The sequence below is a fragment of the Artemia franciscana genome, chromosome 2 (assembly GCF_032884065.1).
Source record: "Artemia franciscana chromosome 2, ASM3288406v1, whole genome shotgun sequence".
Taxonomy (NCBI): domain Eukaryota; kingdom Metazoa; phylum Arthropoda; class Branchiopoda; order Anostraca; family Artemiidae; genus Artemia; species Artemia franciscana.
The window spans coordinates 39,486,764-39,505,911 of NC_088864.1; the positions used below are offsets into that span (position 1 = coordinate 39,486,764).

Below are 19,148 nucleotides of genomic sequence, written 5' to 3' on the forward strand. Positions count from 1 at the left end.
ATCTAAGAAATTATCACCCCACCCTTCCTCTCTTTCTGCAAAAGTTTCACTTATTTTCGTAAGACTTTAAAAACAAATGCTCTAGAACAAAGGTAATGGGAATGGGATAAAAAGTGTTTTTCACCTTTTCACCTTAAGAATAGAATAGAAGGAATTACTAATGTGCGCTTTGTTTTCAAAATTAAATTTTTAGTTCAAATGTTTTGAAAGGAAATTGGTAACTAAAAATCTTTCAACTGCCAGCTGGCTGTATTTTTGGTACTTGTGTATTGTTCAGAACACTCTCAATAAGTGAAGTTAGGTTCGTTCGTGAAACAAACTACGATGCAGGTACATTTTAATGAAATATTTTATATATAGAGGTGGTTAGGTTAAGTTAGGTATTTGATATAATGCACCCTACCCCCCTAAAGTGCAAATATATAGCCCAAACTTTTGACAAAGCTAATGAAATAAAACAAAATATGATGAAAATAAATGTGATGAAAGTCATGTTATGTCCATTGACGCACTAATTGGTTGTGGTCAGCAACCCCTTATCCTGGAAAAATATAATTGCCTCGTTTTCAGTGATTGACAAATCTTCATTTCGAAATCCATGTTCAGACACTATCTTCTATCACTATGTGTAGCAAACTAAATTGAGTTTTGTCTTTGTGGCTATAAAACCGGATTTTCTCAGCCAAATTCTTGAGTATGTTCTAAATTGAATTGAATCAATTGAATAATGAACAACGTAGTTTGTTTCACGAAAGAACCTAAATTCACTTATTGAGTGTGTTCTGAATAATACACAAGTACTGTATTTTTTTGCACTCAAGTATGTTTTCAATGAAGTACCAGTAAAATTAAGCAGACTGAGTGGGAGGCTCATTTGGGGATGGAGGTGGTCCTTTAAACAAATTATAATTTCTGTTGATTATAAGTTCAATTGTCACTTTTTACTTTCATCTGAAACATCTGTTTTTATCTAACAGTTAAAATGAGCAGCTCATTTCAAGGTTATAGATTTTATAGCTATTTTTTTTTAAATTCTATTCAAGTTATAAAAAAGTCAGGAACAAAATAAACAAGGAATAGGTAGACATTAAGCTCTAAGAAGGCTAAATAACAAGTGCTTCAAGCAAAAAATGAAAGAAAAAGAAGAAACACAAAGATACAAGGAGACAACACAGATAAATTTATTCTACTGATTAAAATTCAATATGATATGATAAATAATACAACTTCACAAGAAAAAATACATAAAAACAAACGCGCAAAAATAAACCTTAACGGAATTAATAATAATTAAAAAGAACCGGAGGAGCTAATTACCACACATAGCATAACACTTCTTTTTAGACTCTTTAGAGAGTGTAAAGACAAAATTTAGGACCTCCAACACGAAAAGAGAATTTCAAACGTGATGAGAATGTTAATGGCATGCAAGAGTTCCACTATCGTACGTTTCAAATGTACAAAAAACTCATTTTCTTAAATAAGCCACCTGAGTTAAGTTTTCAATCAATATAAAATAATGTGAACTGACGTGCAAGTTCTCATTCAACAACTTAAAAAGTTAAATGTTGATATTATAGAACTATTCCTCTTTATATGAATTTCGCTGTTTGTCTTTACCTGTAATTGCGTTTGCAACAAATATTTTGCTTAACATTTTTCAAATCAGCATTTTCCCCCCGTCTTTGGGACCCGAGTTGAATTATTCCTCCAACAGGCAAACACTAACTGATGCCAAAACCATGTGTTTGGTTAAACCTGAGTTTTAAATAAATTTACTATATATATTTATTTAGATTTTTTATGTCTATGGATACGTTCGAACACAGTACTCTTCAGTTATTTTATAAATGACATACTTCTGAAAAAAGTCACTCATTTCCATATTTAATACATGGGACATATTTCTTAGTTCTCGGGTTTGATTTTGTCTTTTATTTATTATTATTATTATTATTTTTTTTTTACTGTCGAGCTTCGATTCTTCACTTTTTAACTTATCTTTATAGCTAGAATCATTAATTACGGACAAAGGTCTCATTGATGTCAAGGAACAATTCTTTTACCCGGGACCAGCGTTGTCAACGCTTTGAAATAAACTGTACCAGTTTTCCGACTAAAATTATATCGTGAGAGGTTAATTTGTACCATCTGCACAGCAGGTTAAAATTTTGTTATAACAGGAAGAAAATTTTCGACAAATTAAAACTTAAGCCGATATCCGAGTCAAAAAGGAGCAATTAAACCCAACCCTGCCGGAACATTTGTATTTTACCAAAAAATTTGCAATTATACCGTATTTTACCAGGCCCTCTAGATTGTACTAAAACAGCATAAATGTACCGTGACCATGTAGACAACTCTGCTCGGCACATTCCTAGAAAGGAAAAAGAAATCAAACTTCACGAAAGGCGTAAAGAGTGCGGCTTTGAATAGATTGCGATGGAGGAGGTCCTTGCGCAACTGCGTTGGCCTCTGGTGGTTTTGAAGTGGAGTGAGCTGCTACTAGGAGCAGTAGTAGCAACTGATTTTCTCCAACAAACTCCTAAATCTGCCGTGGAGCCTGATATTTGGAGATTTCAGCTTTTATGTTAAAATCAGTCTGATAAAAAGTATTTACGTTTGATAGTTATTGACTTGATAATAGCTGCCACTGAACTATAGCCTACTAGCTGTATGTAGAGCACTTTGAGGATAGAAGCAAATTAGATGTATCAGGGAATAGCTGTTGATAACCTCAGTGGAAGAAAACTTCCTTAGTTTCTCGGCTTCCTGTTGCAAAAAGGATGGAAGATTTCGGTGAAGGTGACTAATTTAGGACTACTATATTTCAAATCCTAGAATTATTAACAATGAAAGTTATAAGGCTCTATTCATTTAACCATTGCTCATAGCCACCTTAACAAGGTTAGAATAAAACACTACCACTAGCTCACCCGGCCACTCAGGGCTTAAATAATGAAGCTCAAGTTCGTGAAATGTATTCAGAATAGTAGACAATATTTCAAGCACCGATAATAAAAAGTCTTCCTTGGGAGGATTAAATCTTAGATTTAAAATATATAAAGATTTTTCGGTTCTACCTCAGTGTACCAACTGAAAACGCATAAAACGAACAACGTGTAAAATATTTACCTGTCGTTATAAATTTTGATTCAGATGTAATTAGTTTGTATATTATTTTATTTGGTGACAACAAAACTACATCCATTTCACTCGTTTCACAAACAGATAAATAAGACTAACTGAAACCAAAAATTTCAGTGCTTTAGTCGTTTAATTTTTTTCTTAAACATATTGGTTTTGCATGGCAACTAATGGTTTCAAGCTTTTGCATCTACTTACAACGACTTTTTTAAAGAGTGCGATCATTCTGCTGCCTATGTGTTCCATGTTTTGCAGTCAGTGTTGTAAAGCTTTAATTTATTTAATTTGTCTTTTCTAACTGAGCTTTTTGTGTGGAGTAAAACAAATTAAGCAGTTTCTAGTATTTCTTCAAACTACATATTACGATAACTGGGTGAGTTCTAAACAACACATTACTATAAATGAGTAAATTTTTCCTTTGTCGTGTAACTTAGCTAGAAAGCAAGCAAACACATTTATTGATGCCTTGTTTTAGTACTCTTTTGAAACATAATAGTGGCTTATGTGAGAAATTCCATTTTGAGCCGTTAATGGTGCTCTAAAATTTAACTTACTATCTTGTCGACAGTTTTTAGATTATGATGTGAAGTTTAAAGATAAGTCAAAAACTCATATTCAACTATTAAATCCATTACTTTGACGTAATATTTTCTAAAGGCATTATTTTTCTAAACGCATATAGTCTAATTCAATAGGTATTTGAATTTAAAAAAGTTATTCACAAATCCAAAATGTTTTCCAGACGCCGAAAACTAGGAGGGGGAGTACGCAAGACGGAATTATTTAAGGGCACGTTTTCTAAACAATAGACTTCGCAATGACATAGCAATAGCAAGTAGAAACATCAAGTGAAAAATAACCAGTTGCCTCCCAAAGAAGTTAAATTAAACAATTCTTTAATTGAGAAGATTATAAAACTAAAAAAATAGACTTTGAAAAAATTATATAATAAAAAAACAACGAATAAATGGAACGTACCTTTCTTGGTCCAGTTGCAAATCCTGGGAGAATTTGCCAATCGTCCTGGCCGATTGGGTTGGTGCGCTGGATTCGGGATCCCTTGTCTGAGAGGACGTGGGTTCGAATCCCAGTGTACCCAATTCTCAAGTTTGGGACGGGGGTCAGTGGCGTGACTCTGAAAGCTTAGCCAGAGTCAACCGAGCTCTAAATGGGTACCTGGAGAAATCTGGGTAAGGTAAACAGGAAGGGTGTGCGAAAGCGCAAGATGGCTGGCCCCCAACCCCCCATCGCATTTCCTGGGTGAAGGGCCAAGAAACAGAGATCAGCACCGCCGGTACGGACTGTAAAGTCTAATGCCGTATCCTTTACCTTTTTTACCTATTACCTGGGAGGAGACGAAGTTTATCGTGCAGATAATATGCATGTTTTTCAGACGCCAAGAAAACGTTTGACGTTCTGGAACAATATTTAAAAATTAGTTTCTTTGCGGAGTTAGATTGTTATAACTCAATGCCTTTGGAATATATTACTTTTGAATAATTGTTTTGCGAACAAATTATATCTTCTAAACCACTTTTTATACCTATTTCTGGTGATGGTTACTTTTTTGTGTGGTGATAGAAATAAGTCACCTTTTCGAGCCCCTTTTAAGGAATCAAAAGGAAATTTTCCTCGGAAGCAACTATTAAATTTGGAAAAGGCATAGAAAAAAGGCATCAATCGATGTGTTTACTTTCCTCCTAGCTAAATTATATGAAAAAAGAAAAATTAATTATATGAAACCCCTGTATTTTTTTTTCTTTGACTCTGAAGATTTGTATATGTGTGTATCCCCTATTAATTTATTTTTTAATTGAGTTTAATTATATAGAACATACAAAATCTGGTAGTTTTAGCACATATATTCCGTTTACAGTTTACGATTACTGTCCCTACATTGTTGTGTGCATCTTTACATGAAACATACACACTACATGAGTGCATCTCATTCTACTGTTTTATAAAAAACCTTTGAGGTCTCTTTTTTTAATCTTACACACATTGTTTTGCTTATATATTTCCAAAACATCCTAGGATCTGCAAAAACCAGCTTGATGTAAGTTAACAGAATATCATATTTAATGTTTTTCATGAAGAAGGTTACCTGTTTTAAATTGCGAAAAATAAGTATTCCTGCCTCTAAGTTTAAAATTGCGAAATTTCAGACCAAATAATTTCTTCTTTTAGTTATTTAAGGTCCAGCTGCTCATGATCGCACTCTTATAGAAACAAACCTAAGATTGTAAAGTTGCTGTAGAAATTTTGTTATTTTCTCGGTAATCAGGGACGCTGTGGGAGGCGTCGTATGCCTTTGCCAAGTCGCAGGACTAGTCAGGCCACATCAATGGCAGACGTTGAAGACCCGTTAGTACCATCCATGATTGCGCAAGAAGATATAGTATGGTGGCAGCCAGAGGAGGTATTCCGTTCTAGTGAAAAACGTTGCCAACATGATTGTATTTGGAAAGACATTCCCCAGGAAGGTTTTCCGTGGGAGGAAAAAAGTTACTGGAAGTCAAACGGATTTAAAGGTAAGTAATCTAAACTTAGAATCTGCTAGAGAGCTTGCAGGCAAAGAGTTAAATGATATTAACATTCTTCATGCTAGTAGTAGGCTTAAGCTTGTAGGAAATGTAATTTCTAACAAAGAGTAAAGTCGATTTTCATTAATTTCTAACAAAGTCGACAATCAAAATACTTCTCAAAATCTAAGCTAAGCGCTTTGAACAAATAACTCTGAATTAATAAATAAGTATATATATATATATATATATATATATATATATATATATATATATATATATATATATATATATATATATAAGTAAAATCTGAATTTTACTTAAAGTTTAACATATAGCTTGTCTTTTAAACGCAAGCAATTTGAGCCTTTTCTTGATGTCATGACGTCCAAATGAACTTTAATCAGAAGTAGTGCCTTTTTAAAATTACGATTTTTTGTTGGACCTTTAACTTGTCTTTGCTCGTTATGAAGGACAAATCGCTGAACCTTTGTTTCTCTTAATTTTTCAGGTGGTGGGACAAAAACTCCTTCTTTTTCCTCAGCTTGTATTTTATCATTATGAAAATCACGATCATATCGCCAAACCTTTGTTTCTTTTAATTGTTCAGGTGGCGGGACAAAACTTTTTTTGCCTCGGCTTGCCTTTTGTCATTATGAAAGACATATCGCCGAACCTTTGTTTCTTTTAATTGTTCAGGTGGGACAAAAATTTCTTTTTCTTCCAACAATTTGTTTTGTCCAGAAAGTTATGGCAGGTATTGATGACCCTATTCATGTCAAAATCCAAAACCTAGTAATCATCGCTACCATTTTCAATTGATTTGGTTCGATTTATCTCGACTTGTCTATCGTCATTATGAAAAACATATCACCAAAATTTAGATTTTTTTTAACAAGGTTATGGTGGAAATTGATGACCTTATTCAAGTCAAAATCCCAAACTCAATCATCATCGGTATCATTTTCAATTGTGACACGTTTAGATTCTTCCTGTCCAAGTTGATTTTCATTGACTCACTCACATTTTTGGTGTTGTATGTCTTCTCACCACGTGTGTCTTTGCTCTTCATTTTCCTTCTTGACTTGCTCATATGCTTGGTGTCGCATGTCTTCTAACCGCGTGCGTCTTGGCTCTTCATTTCCGTTTTTGACACGCCGCCACTATTCTTCTAACCGCGTGTGTATTTGCCCTTGATTTTCATTTTAGACTGGCTCATATGCTTGGTGTCACATGTCTTCTAACCGCGTGTATCTTTGCTCTTTATTATCATTTTTGACACGCCACTGCTTTTCTTCTAACCACGTGTGTCTTTGCTCTTCATGTTCATTTTTGACTCGCTCACTGGCTCGGTGTCGCATGTCTTCTAACTTCGTGTGTCTTTGCTCTTCTTTTTATTTTTGACAGGCTCTAATTGTCGTTTTCGAATATCTTTTAACCACCCGTATTTTTGCTCTTCATTTTAATTTTTGAAATGTTTTTGGATTTGATTACTTCAGACAATTCAACAATGGCCTTCGCTTTAGCTGCCCGTATTGGTGTTATCGAAATCGATGGTCTAGGTTATCGATTTTCACATCTTCTCAAGTTTGATAGCTCAGGTGTTGGTTCCAAAGAATAGTCATTCATAGTAACTGCAATTGTAAATTTCCCTTTGTTGGTCTTTCAACAGGCATTCTATCATATAAATAACTGATACGTTAGAAACTGAACAATCTTATTTATGATATACAGGACATCATGTAAGAAAATGCTTATAAGATGCCATAAGAAATGCTCATATGATATACTAACATAGTACATGACATTATTTGCAAAAACCAAAATTAAGGCTCCTAACGAATTTTCTGACTTTTGACCTACCTAGATCGTTTTTTTTATGCTAGAATATCCCAAGATACTAATTTTGTGGAAAAAATATAGAGCCGTTTTCAAGAAAAAATATATATACATACATATATATATATATATATATATATATATATATATATATATATATATATATATATATATATATATATATATATATATATATATATATATATATATATATATATATATGAATGTATATATATATATATATATATATATGTCGGTCTTTCACGGTAGCATATATAAGTTTACATTACCGAAAGATCAAAGGTGATACGACCGGCTTTTTATATTGATTCTCGTTGTCACCTGTCTTTTTTCCGAGTCTGTTGTCCCAGTAAAGCAACAGGCTGATTTATATCATCCCCAGCTTCTCGCATTTTCATGTAACCTCTAGCATAGATGTTTGTGTAGCGCAATATTTCTGCCAGGAGATTTATTGGATTGCGCGATATCGCATAATTTCACGGATGCGCAAGATGTTCTTTAACAGCTTATTCTGGGTCTAAAAATTGTGTTTGGCCATATGAGTGTGGTTCAGAATCACCCTTAGAAATCTGTGATTGATGTACCGCTAAACTAATTTTGTGATAAATTTCTCCAGCTACTTTTAAGCTGAAAATATTACGACTATTAATGGTTTGACCATCGCTTACGGCGAAAGAAGCCACAGCAAAACATGTGTTAAAGTTTTGCATTTGTTTGTGGAATTCCCTAGAGAACAAGTGATATCCTATAACACGCCAAGGCAATTTATTTGGAAATTGTCGAGGTGGCAATTCGATTCGATCAAGCAGACAGTAACCTCCGAATAATTCACTTATTTTGCCAACTTTTCAAGCGAGAAAATGGAGGTGTTGGGAGGACCTTTTGCCATGTTTGTCAGAAAAATACCCTTTTTGTAAATTCAACTTATTTTATCTCCTGTGTTCAAACTCTGTACTGATCAATTACAACGTGACATTCGGAAAGAATTTGCTAATTAATTCAACCCAAAAAGTACAGAAGGATATGTTTCATGCATTCGCAAACGATGCTTGGTAATTTCAATTTCGACTCAGGCATTCAAACAGAGGTCCAGAGCAGTGCACGCAAAGGGGCGACTCGAAGCGTCCTTATTAATTGTAAGAGTTTTTTTTAGCAGTTTTTGTGATGAGTTTGAAGTGAACAGTAAGATTTTTTATTTAATGCCGTTGATTCTTTGATTGGCCTAAGTAGGGTCTGAGAATAGATTAGCTTGGTATAGGTAGGGACTCCTATACTAAGCAAGAGATGTTTCCCCGAGGGAAAGAAAGAAGAATTGGGGAGGTTAATGCTTATAGTGCCTGGAGCCAAGTAGTGTGGAACTTTTATACAACGGGGAACGTACAATTTTCAGAATCTTGGCGGTTATGGGAACCGCCATAGATGGAATACGTAGAAATCCGTGGCGTGTGGGAGTTACTCCGGCTTACCGATGTACTACCAGGTTATTCTGGTGCCATTAGAAATCCCCCAATACTGGCGGAGGTATGGAGCCGTCCCACCCTCTCCCCCCCACTTACAGGAAGGATTCACTTTAAATCTATATAATGTTGAAGAGTTCAATGACTTGTAATTAACACTTACGTAGTTGACGGTATACATATCACTGGGGTTTTATCTTGGGTTTTCGCTGGGTTTTGTTCCACAGTTTATTGGCATAGAAGGTTGCGATGGTATTATTCTTCTAACATAACATTTCTTTCTTCTTCAATTTCATTTTTGACAAGTTCTGATTCTCACTGTCACTCGTCTTCTAACAGCACAAGTATTTATTCTTCATTGCCATTTTTGACACTTTCTGATATTCGCTTTCACGTTTCTGCTAACAAGAAAATTCCTTGTTCAGCACTCTCATTTTTGACACGTTCTGATTTCCGTTGTTGCTTGTAATTCTTGTTGCCACTTGTCTTCGAGCTAGATAATTCTTTGTTCTCACTGTCGTATATCTTTTAACCAACTATTTCTTTGTTCTTTATTTTCATTTTTTTTTCTGATTCTTATCGACGCTTTTTCGAATGAATACTTTTTTCATTCGTTCTTTTGTATTTTTTTAATTTTAACTGCCACTTATCTTTTAACCTCACATTTCTTTGTTCTTTCTTTTCGTTTATCATTATTTTAGACATTTTTAATGCCTTTTGCCTTAGCTGCTCAGATTAGTCTTGTCGCTTTTGATGGTCTAGGTTGTTTATTTTAACCCTTATATTTACGCTTTCTCAGGTTGTTCTCTTTATCTTGTCTTATTTGAAGGTCCAGTTTGTTCATTTTGAGCTTACGTTTTTGTCTTCTTTTTGAGCTTACGTTAATTACCTCTTTTGTCCTCTATATATTATGAAGCTGCTGAAAAAGCCTTCTGAAATTTACATCATCGATTATGAAAACATGAATTTACAAAGTTCTAAGCTTTTGTTCAATTAATTCTTTTAAAACTGATTGAAATCATAATTTCCTTGATTCTTCACTTTCAATCGACATAATTTCTAAGCCAATCAATCTATCCTGACCCAATGTTGATATCAGATAATTTTTTTTTATTGGGGAAAAATGATCCCTCTTTAAAAGCAACGCTTACTGTAATTGTTAAGAATAGACTATTTCGCAATTTATCCGGGTTCATTTTGTTGAGCAATGTTTCTTTTGAACATTTTCATTTGTATATAAAAAAAAATAATCATTTTGATGCCAGCGTGGGGCCTCAAATGCAGGGCCCGATTGGGACCAATCGTTCAATTTGCTCTTTATTCGGCCCTGATTAGACTCTAAACTGCTTTTCCTGCTCCTTGACGCTCGTTTTTAAGCTGTTAAATTGTTAAAATTTCCCTTTTTTTTCTTTGACATTGGCAACATTTGTGGTGCTAACAGCCATCCTTTTTGAGAGTTTTCTTTAGATAACTTTCTAGGCCTTTTCGGGGTAAAATAACTGCTTTGTAGGACAAAGTCTCTTTAAAATGGAACCCTATCCATAAGTTTCCGGATGACTAGACCCTTTTTCTATAGTCTACAGTTACTTGTTTGATTCAGAAAAAATTTAATAACTTTAAACTTATTCTAAATACGCGAAAGTTGCTAATTTTAAATTTGTTCTTCAAAAGCTATTAGTGTAATAAAACGTTTATAACTACGAAATCGGATGGACATCCCTTAAGAAAAATTGCAATGTTAATACAAATTATATAATGAAATGCAACATGTATGAGAAAGCTAAAGGTACAGTCTACAAAAACACAACTATTGTACTTTCCCTCGAATGGATGTCAAACAGTTCGTGGTAACGAACTGTAGTAAGGAGCGACCCGGCTCAATAGTAACCAAAACTCTAAAAAATGATTTTAAATATATAAGTTTCATCAAGTTTAGTCTTACCCATCAAAAGTTACGAGCCTGAGAAAATTTGCGTTATTTTAGAAAATAGGGGGAAATGCCCCCTAGAAGTCATAGAATCTTAACGAAAATCACACCATCAGATTCAGCGTATCAGAGAACCCTACTGTAGAAGTTTCAAGCTCCTATCTACAAAAATGTAGAATTTTGTATTTTTTGCCAGAAGGCAGATCACGGATGCGTGTTTGTTTGTTTTTTTTTTCCCAGGGGTGATCGTATCGACCCAGTTGTCCTAGAATGTTGCAAGAGGGCTCATTCTAACGGAAATGAAAAGTTCTAGTGCCCTTTTTAAGTGACCAAAAAAATTGGAGGGCACCTAGGTCCCCTCCCACGCTAATTATTTTACCAAAGTCAACAGATCAAAATTCTGAGATAGCCATTTTATTCAGCGTAGTCAAAAAAGCTTATAACTATGTCTTTGGGGACGACTTACTCCCTCACAGTCCCCATGGGAGGGGCAACAAGTTACAAACTTTGACCAATGCTTACATATAGTAATGGTTATTGGGAAGTGTACAGACGTTTTCAGGAGGATTTTTTGGTTGGGGGAGGGGTTGAGAAGAGGGGGATATACTGGGGGAACTTTCCATCGATAATTTGTCATGGGGGAAGAAAATCTCCATGAAGGGAGCATAGGATTTACTAGCATTATTTAAAAACACAATGAAAAAATAAAAATGAAAAAGTTCTTTCAGCTGGAAGTAAGGAACAGCATTAAAACTTAAAACAAACAGAAATTATTACCCATTTGAGGGGCTCACCTCCTCCTAATACCTCGCTCTTTACGTTAAAGTATCTTTAGTAATTTCAACTATTTATTCTACGGCTTTTGTGATTCTGTGGTCATTCTTAATGAATTGGGACAAAATTTAAGCTTTAGTGTAAAGAGCGAGGATCTGACAAGGGGGCGAACCCCCTCATATATGTAATAAAAATATGAGAATACAAAAGTTCTTTACGTAAGCTAATTTATAAGTTACGTAAATCTTTTACTAATAAAAATATTCGTAAAAAATTAAAAGTTCTAGTTGCCTTTTTAATTGACCAAAAAATCGGAGGGCAACTAGGCTTCCTCCCCTGCTTTTTTTTCTCAAAATCATTCGATCAAAATTATGAGAAAGCCATTTAGCCAAAAAAAAAAAAAAAAAAAAAAAAAAAAAATGCAAATTTCGTTTTAATTATTCCTCTGCGGAGAGCCAAAATCAAAACATGCATTGATTCAAAAACGTTTACAAATTAAATAAAAAAACAAGTTTTTTTAACTGAAAGTAAGGAGCGACATTAAATTTTAAAACGAACAGAAATTACTTTGTATATGAAAGAGGCTGCTTCCTCATCAACGCCCCGCTCTTTACGCTAAAGTTTTTTACTGTTTTAAAAAGAAGAATTGAGAGAAAGAGTCAAACTTTAGCGTAAAGAGCGGGGCGTTGATGAGGAAGCAGCCTCTTTCATATACGAAGTAATTTCTGTTCGTTTTAAGTTTTAATGTCGCTCCTTACTTTCAGTTAAAAAAACTTGTTTTTTTTTATTTAATCATGCACAGGTGTTGGTTTTCTTCCCCGTAGGTGAACGAATCGAACAAGTAATCAAAAATTATTTATTAAGGGCTCATTCAACGGAAAATTCAAAGATTTATTCCTCTTTACAAGGAAACTCTCTCCTACAGAACAACATTTCGGCCCAAAAATGAAATGAAGATCTTAAGATAGCCCACGATGAATTTAGCCAATAGAGCCAGAAATAGAAGACATTACTAGTGCGCAATGCAACCCTTAACCCCTTAATGATAAAATACCTTCACCTAGGTCATCACCTAGCAAGCCCTTTTGAATACTACACCCCCTCTGCTAATTTAATAACTGACAAGAAAACAGAATAGATAAATATCATACAAATCGAATTTTATAAGATATCTCTTCCCCTTAACTAATTTTTAAAAACCATTCACGTCACATTATCCTTTAGTCCAATACCTAGTCGTTGCAGTGGGGGTTCTCGGCCTGAATAGGGGGGTAGCTGCTCCCTAGCTACTGTGACGCCTGACATTCAATTCATTTTTTTTATATTTTTATGTTAAATAAAACGTTAATGCAGTAGCTAATGCATTAATTACTGCAGTAGTTAATGCCTCATCTGTTAGGACAGGGCCTCGACAGCGATACCAAACCACTTCCCTAGGGCTTCTACAAGTCCGAACACGAACAGCTAGTACCCCGTGGGTATACAATATTCCGAGCGGTCATCTATAGATTGATATATCCAGGCCGAATAAACCAGTTTACTAAAATTCTGTTTTGTATCAGTAAAATGGGAAACTGTACCATGAAATAGTAATTTTTGTTTTCAGTTTAATTTCGGGTAGGCACACCGTACTTGTCATGTTTGAAAGAAAAGCTATTTGATGCCTTACGTCAGGGCTTGAAGCTGGTATGCAAAATCTAGTTGACTCAAAAGATATTACATAAGACCAAAATTAAACATTGCTAAAAACATCCTGTTTGAGATCAGTTTACTATTCACCGTCTATTTAAAAATGGGAAACTGTAGCAAATGATAGCTATTTTTGTTTCCAGTGCAATTTCAGGTAGGCACACCGTAATTGCGGTGTTTAAAAGAAAAGCTATTTGGTGCTTTACATCAGGGCTTGAAGTTTTTCAGTTTTTGCTGACGTATTTGGGATACTTGCAGCCATTTCCTCGTTTGAATCAGTTGCTGAACGACTCCTTCTATTTTCTTTCTTACCCATCTAAACCTAGTAATAACTAAATAATAAAATAAATAACTAAATAACTAATAACTAGTAATAACTAAATAACTAAATAAACTAGTAATAACTAGTTTACTGTTCACCGTCTATGTAAATAAGGGAAATTGTAGCAAATGAAAGCATATTTTTCTGTTTCCTGTGCAATTTCAGGTAGTCACACTGTAACAGTCCTTTTTGACAGAAAAACAATTTGGTGCTTTCTATTTCTTCAATTATACCGAATTTTTCATTTTTGCCGAGAAGGTGAAATTTAAACTGGTCCCAAACAAAGGATTTTTACAAATGTTTAATTTTTACCAATCTTAGGTAATATCTTTTGAGTCAACTAGATCCTGCATGCCAGTTTCAAGCCCTGATGTAAAGCATCAAATAGCTTTTCTTTCAATAGCTCTCATTACGGTGTGCCTACCTGAAATTGCACTGGACACGAAAATTGCTATCATTTGCTACAGTTTCCCATTTTTAAATCGACGGTGAACAGTAAACTGATCCTAAACAGGAAGTTTTTAGCAATGTTTAATTTTGGTCTTATGTAATATCTTTTGAGTCAGCTAGATTTTGCATACTAGCTTCATGCCCTGACGTAAGGCATCAAATAGCTTTTCTTTCAAACATGACAATTACGGTGTGCCTACGCGAAATTAAACAGAAAACAAAAATTACTATCACTTGCTGCAGTTTTTCATTTTTACCGAAATGGTGAACTGTAAAATGATACCAAATAGGATTTTAGTAGACCGGTTTATTCGACCCGGATATGCCAAACTATAGATGACCGCTCGCAGTAGTACACACACACGGGGTACTGTACTAGCCGTTTGTGTTCGCACCTGTAGAAGCCCAAAGAGAGTCGTGTGGTATCACTGTCGGGGCCCCGGGCTAACAGATTGGGGCATTAACTACTTACACCCTTGTGTAACTACTAACTACTTGCCTCCCGGATTATGAGCCCTAAAACAGCTACTGAGCCATTGTAACAAAGATTCCCCTTATTTTTAACCTGCTCACTAATAATATAGCAGAAAGAAGAAAAAACAACATGCATAGCTATTAAAAAACCGTTTTGTCCCTATTGTATTCTAAGCTCTACTTCTCGATCTGGTGTCTACCGACTATTGTCTGGTGTCTATGTTGTCAATGAAGATCACCAAGTCTGTCAAAAAGCTGAAAATAAAGCTATACATAAATAAGTTTAAAAAATCATAGCTTATCATAAAACATTGAATCACATACAACAAACAATTTCATATTCAATTATATAGAAAATATACAACATACAATTTAACGTAAGTCCATAGAATATTTTCCTCCTTCAGTCTTTGTGGCGTATAGAGTTTATTCAGATTAGAAAAAACTGTTTGTATTTACAGCTTGCATTTTCAAAATAAACTTGGTGAACGAAGACAGAAACTTGATTCCTCTTTGTTTAGAAAGATGGAAATTTGCCTCAATATTTAAACTTCACAAGAGCCAACTCGTTTGAAAGTTAAATATAACAGGGCGTAAAAAAGGTTTTTTCAAAGTGTTTTAAAATCTGCATCCCAGGGATCACTTTAAGGAACTAAATGGTTACTCAAGTGCACAATCATACTTCTTAAAGCTTAATTCATAAAAAGTTACTTTTCTAATTAAGATTCAAAGTTTGCTTCTTACTTAAATTAATTAATTTTGTATTTTCATGCGTGGTATATTTTCCTTTTTTCTAGCAGAAGATGACAAACCTGAAAAAAATTTGAAACATAAGAGAGAGTGACCACAGGTCAGATAGTAATGTCATCAAATATAGAATTATTAACACCTCAGATTACTGAACAGGGATCGGTATAAAAAGAAATTCAGAGACTATTAAAAAACCTCCTTTTGTGTTCAATTTTGTAAACATCAACGGCGGTATTATAATGATAATGAAAAATAATTAGCTTATCAAATAGTCACACTGAATCAAGCTGAAGATAAAAAAAAATCTTTATTCAAACGAAGCATGGAAACTATACAAGCAAATTCGTCTTTCTGTCTTATGCTGAAAAGTTTAAGAGGAAACAATTCCTTTCAGTTTTTCTGTAAAATTGATTAAAAATAAGGTTCTTTTATGAATCAATATTAAAATCTTTCTCCAAAAACGAAGTTTCTCAAAGAAAAGGAAGAGTCATATTAAAATCTAAGACAAGTCGAAATAAAGTCCTGTAATAATTCAGACTAAAAAAAAAAAAAAAAAAAAAAAAAAAAAAAATAGAAATCACTATCAATGAATAAACGAAAAATAATATAAATTAAAATAAATAACCATATTAAATACAAAGATGACAGATACTAGTATGGATGAATAGATGAATCCTAAAATGGACAGAAAATGAATCACCATAGATACGATGTTCCATTAGAGGTAGTTTTTTTGCAATAAATTTTTGATAACAGTTTTATTATTTAATTTTGGGTAAGCGCAATTGTGTGGTCGTCTATATGGATGAAGGCATTTTGACCACTATCCTGTAGACACCCTTGAATAAACACGAATCTTAATCCACCGTTTATTTACATTATACTTAGTCGTAGCTACTAGCTAATATTAATTATTGCGTAACAAGATCCTTTATTAAAATACTTCTGTTTTGCTGTTTAAAAAAAAACAAAAAAAAAACAAATCCCATTTCAGCTTACAATGTAAAAACGTTTACGTTCGCCAGCGACAAAAAACACTGAGCCTCTTCCTCAGGAAAAAAATCCGAAGCCTTCCAGCTCTCCCATTTTCATTCTCCAACATTACCTAAAAGTTACCACTAAATCCCTCTAGTCGTTCCCGAGATTTTGCAGATATGATGTATGGTATTCTGGCAGATATAGTGTTTTAACATCAAAGCGCATATTGTCTTATGATGTAGCTTTACCCTCTACCCAAGGTACAATTAAACATTCGATTGTCATCTCTCCCCTTTAACACAACCTGAAGTTTCAACTTGATATTCCTCCCATTCGTGAGATATTGCAGATGCACGATTTTGATGACCTTGGTACATCTACCCAAATGTATTTTAATTTACCTCATTAAGTAGCCGTGCATACAATAAAGTTATAAAGGAGGTTATAGTGCAAAAAATTTTTGGTAAATTGGATACAAAACAGTTTGGCTCCTTCACACACCACAGAATTTTAAGTTTAATTGGCTCGCCATGCTCCCTGTTTTTTTTCTACCGTACCTGAAAGTTTCAGTTCGATTCCTTAAGTCCTTTTTTAGATCTTGAAGATAATTTTTAAATTCAGGTGCAGATAGCGTCTTTTAATTTACTCAGGGGATTGTGTGGTTTCCAGAGCTAATAATTACTTTTTGTAACAAACGATTTCAAACAGCTCTTAGCTGGTCGTAAAACCAAAACCAAATATGGTGATCTTTTCCACTAAAATCTATCTGTGAACATGGGGTGACTTACACACTATTGAACGAGGACCACTGGGGCTGTCAAGGTAATGTCAGCACCAGAGGTATGTTTATCATAAATTTTGACACTGTAAAAAGAATGGCCATCTCAAAATATTGACCACATATCCTGGGAGCTGTGAAGGCAGGGGTGGCAAAAAGAGCATGGAAGAGAGGTTGACTGCTGCTCAATCAAATTTAGCCTACGCATAAAGGCACTAGGAATTTCAACTTCAATCTAATGAGCCCTAAACCAAGTTTCTGTGACCACCTTTTCCATATGAACTGGCCAGAATATTAGGTTTCTCTGGGCCCAAGGACTTACGGCTATAATTTTCCATCTGATCAAGGGCAAAAGTCTTCTGGCCTTTCCCCAGGCCCTTGACATCACTCCCCTATACCAAACAATTTTGTTTTCTAAATTCAAGGAAAGATTCCTGAACGTTTCGTGCCACCGAAGACTGAAAATTATATTTACAAAACCAGTCTGAAAGCAAATGGCACTTGCACAATTTACAATTTACATGCTCGGAGGCATATTTATTTGATCTTTTCACTACTTTGGACAAATTCATGTCTCAAAATTTTGATCAGGTGTCTTGAGTGGTGGCGGGGGGAGGTAAATAGCATAAAAGGATACAAAAAGGGGCCCAGTTACCCTCCAGTTGCTTTCGACTCTTAAAAAGTGCACTAGAACCTTCAAGCTTCAATCAAAATTTCCAACTCTGAAGTTTCTAAGACAACCAGTTCCACACGAAGTGGCTGGAAAAATAAGTTACAAGGAAGACCCATGAAGTCTTTAACTAGGAAGCGCTACAAGACTGCATCTGACCTGGACAAAAGGAGACATCTGCATATTGAATTTTATTTCCAGGAAACGAGTCAACCACTATAATTAGTACGTATGGTCAGTATACGTAGTGCAATTATTTTTCTATTTACACGTCATTTTTACCTTTTTTTTAGGAAGTCTATCTTCTCCTTTTTACCAGAACCATTCTTTTGAATCCTGTGGCAGTAGTTCTTGTCAGTGCCGACATGCAACAAAAAGTTTACCGGGTAGTGCACTACGGATTATATCTTCTTTAGAACAAAGTCAAGTTAGTTTAAATTATAGCGAAAATACATGCTATTCCAATGATATGTGCTCAAATTGTAGTGTATGTCAAAATGAGAAAAGAAAATTGACAGAAAGTGTTACAAGTGTGACAGAAACTAAGAAAAGAATAATGCCAATGAGATCTGTCTCTTTCCGTGAAAGTGATCTCCCGAGTAGAGAGGAACAAAACTCGTTCAAGATTAGGAAGCCTCCAGCACGAGCAGTTTCCTTTAGGGAAGAGGATTGTGACATAATTACCCCTCTTCCAGTTGCAAACAAACCTAGTGTGAAAAAGCTATCGAGATCCATCACAACAATTGACGCTCCCTTGCCAGCCCGTGAAGTTGTTAGAGCTAAATCAATTTTACGGGCGTCATCAGTTTCTGAGAGTAATTATGCGCCACAAAAGTTAAACAAACAAGGAAGACCACCAATCCCTCGTTACTGTTTACTCTGTCGTTCGTCAAGTAAACAAAAACTTCATCAGTGTTTTCGTTCAATATCTCTTAGTGAGTCTGAAAACCCTCCTAGTTATCTCCTAAGGCCTTTGCTAAGGAATTCTATAATGAGCAGCAATAATTCAGTTACAAATTCTCATAAGTCAACGCCACGTGGAAGTGTGACACATATAAACAAAAGCTCTGCTGCCTTAAGGGGACAGATGTCTTTAGATTTGAGCACTAACACTAATGATAGCGTCATGCCGACATGGAGGACTGAAAGCGTAGAAACGAACAAAACAGCCAGTCATATAGATATATGCGTTACTCAGCCAACACCTAGTGTGTCGCCTTGTGCAAGCGTTAGAACTTTGAGTGACTCTTTGGAAAATACATTTATAAAGGTTAGTTGGTCTTTTGTGTAATACTTTTACAAACAGGGCTTCAGACAAGCAATGGTACTAATACTTTTATTGTAAGAAAA

The 19,148-nt window shown here is 34.7% G+C and overlaps 1 protein-coding gene across 4 annotated transcripts in view; it reads left to right on the forward strand.

The window, feature by feature from the left end:
• LOC136041442 (uncharacterized) overlaps positions 1–19,148 on the forward strand; it is an 89,950-nt gene that overhangs the window by 65,690 nt on the left and 5,112 nt on the right. For 3 of the 4 annotated variants that reach the window (XM_065726111.1, XM_065726128.1, XM_065726117.1), the window contains 2 exons: positions 5,405–5,678; positions 18,092–19,068. In XM_065726111.1, coding sequence (XP_065582183.1) covers positions 5,405–5,678; positions 18,092–19,068 — 1,251 coding nt within the window. The remainder of the gene's footprint in view (positions 1–5,404; positions 5,679–18,091; positions 19,069–19,148) is intronic. The other variant, XM_065726136.1, reaches the window with a different exon arrangement.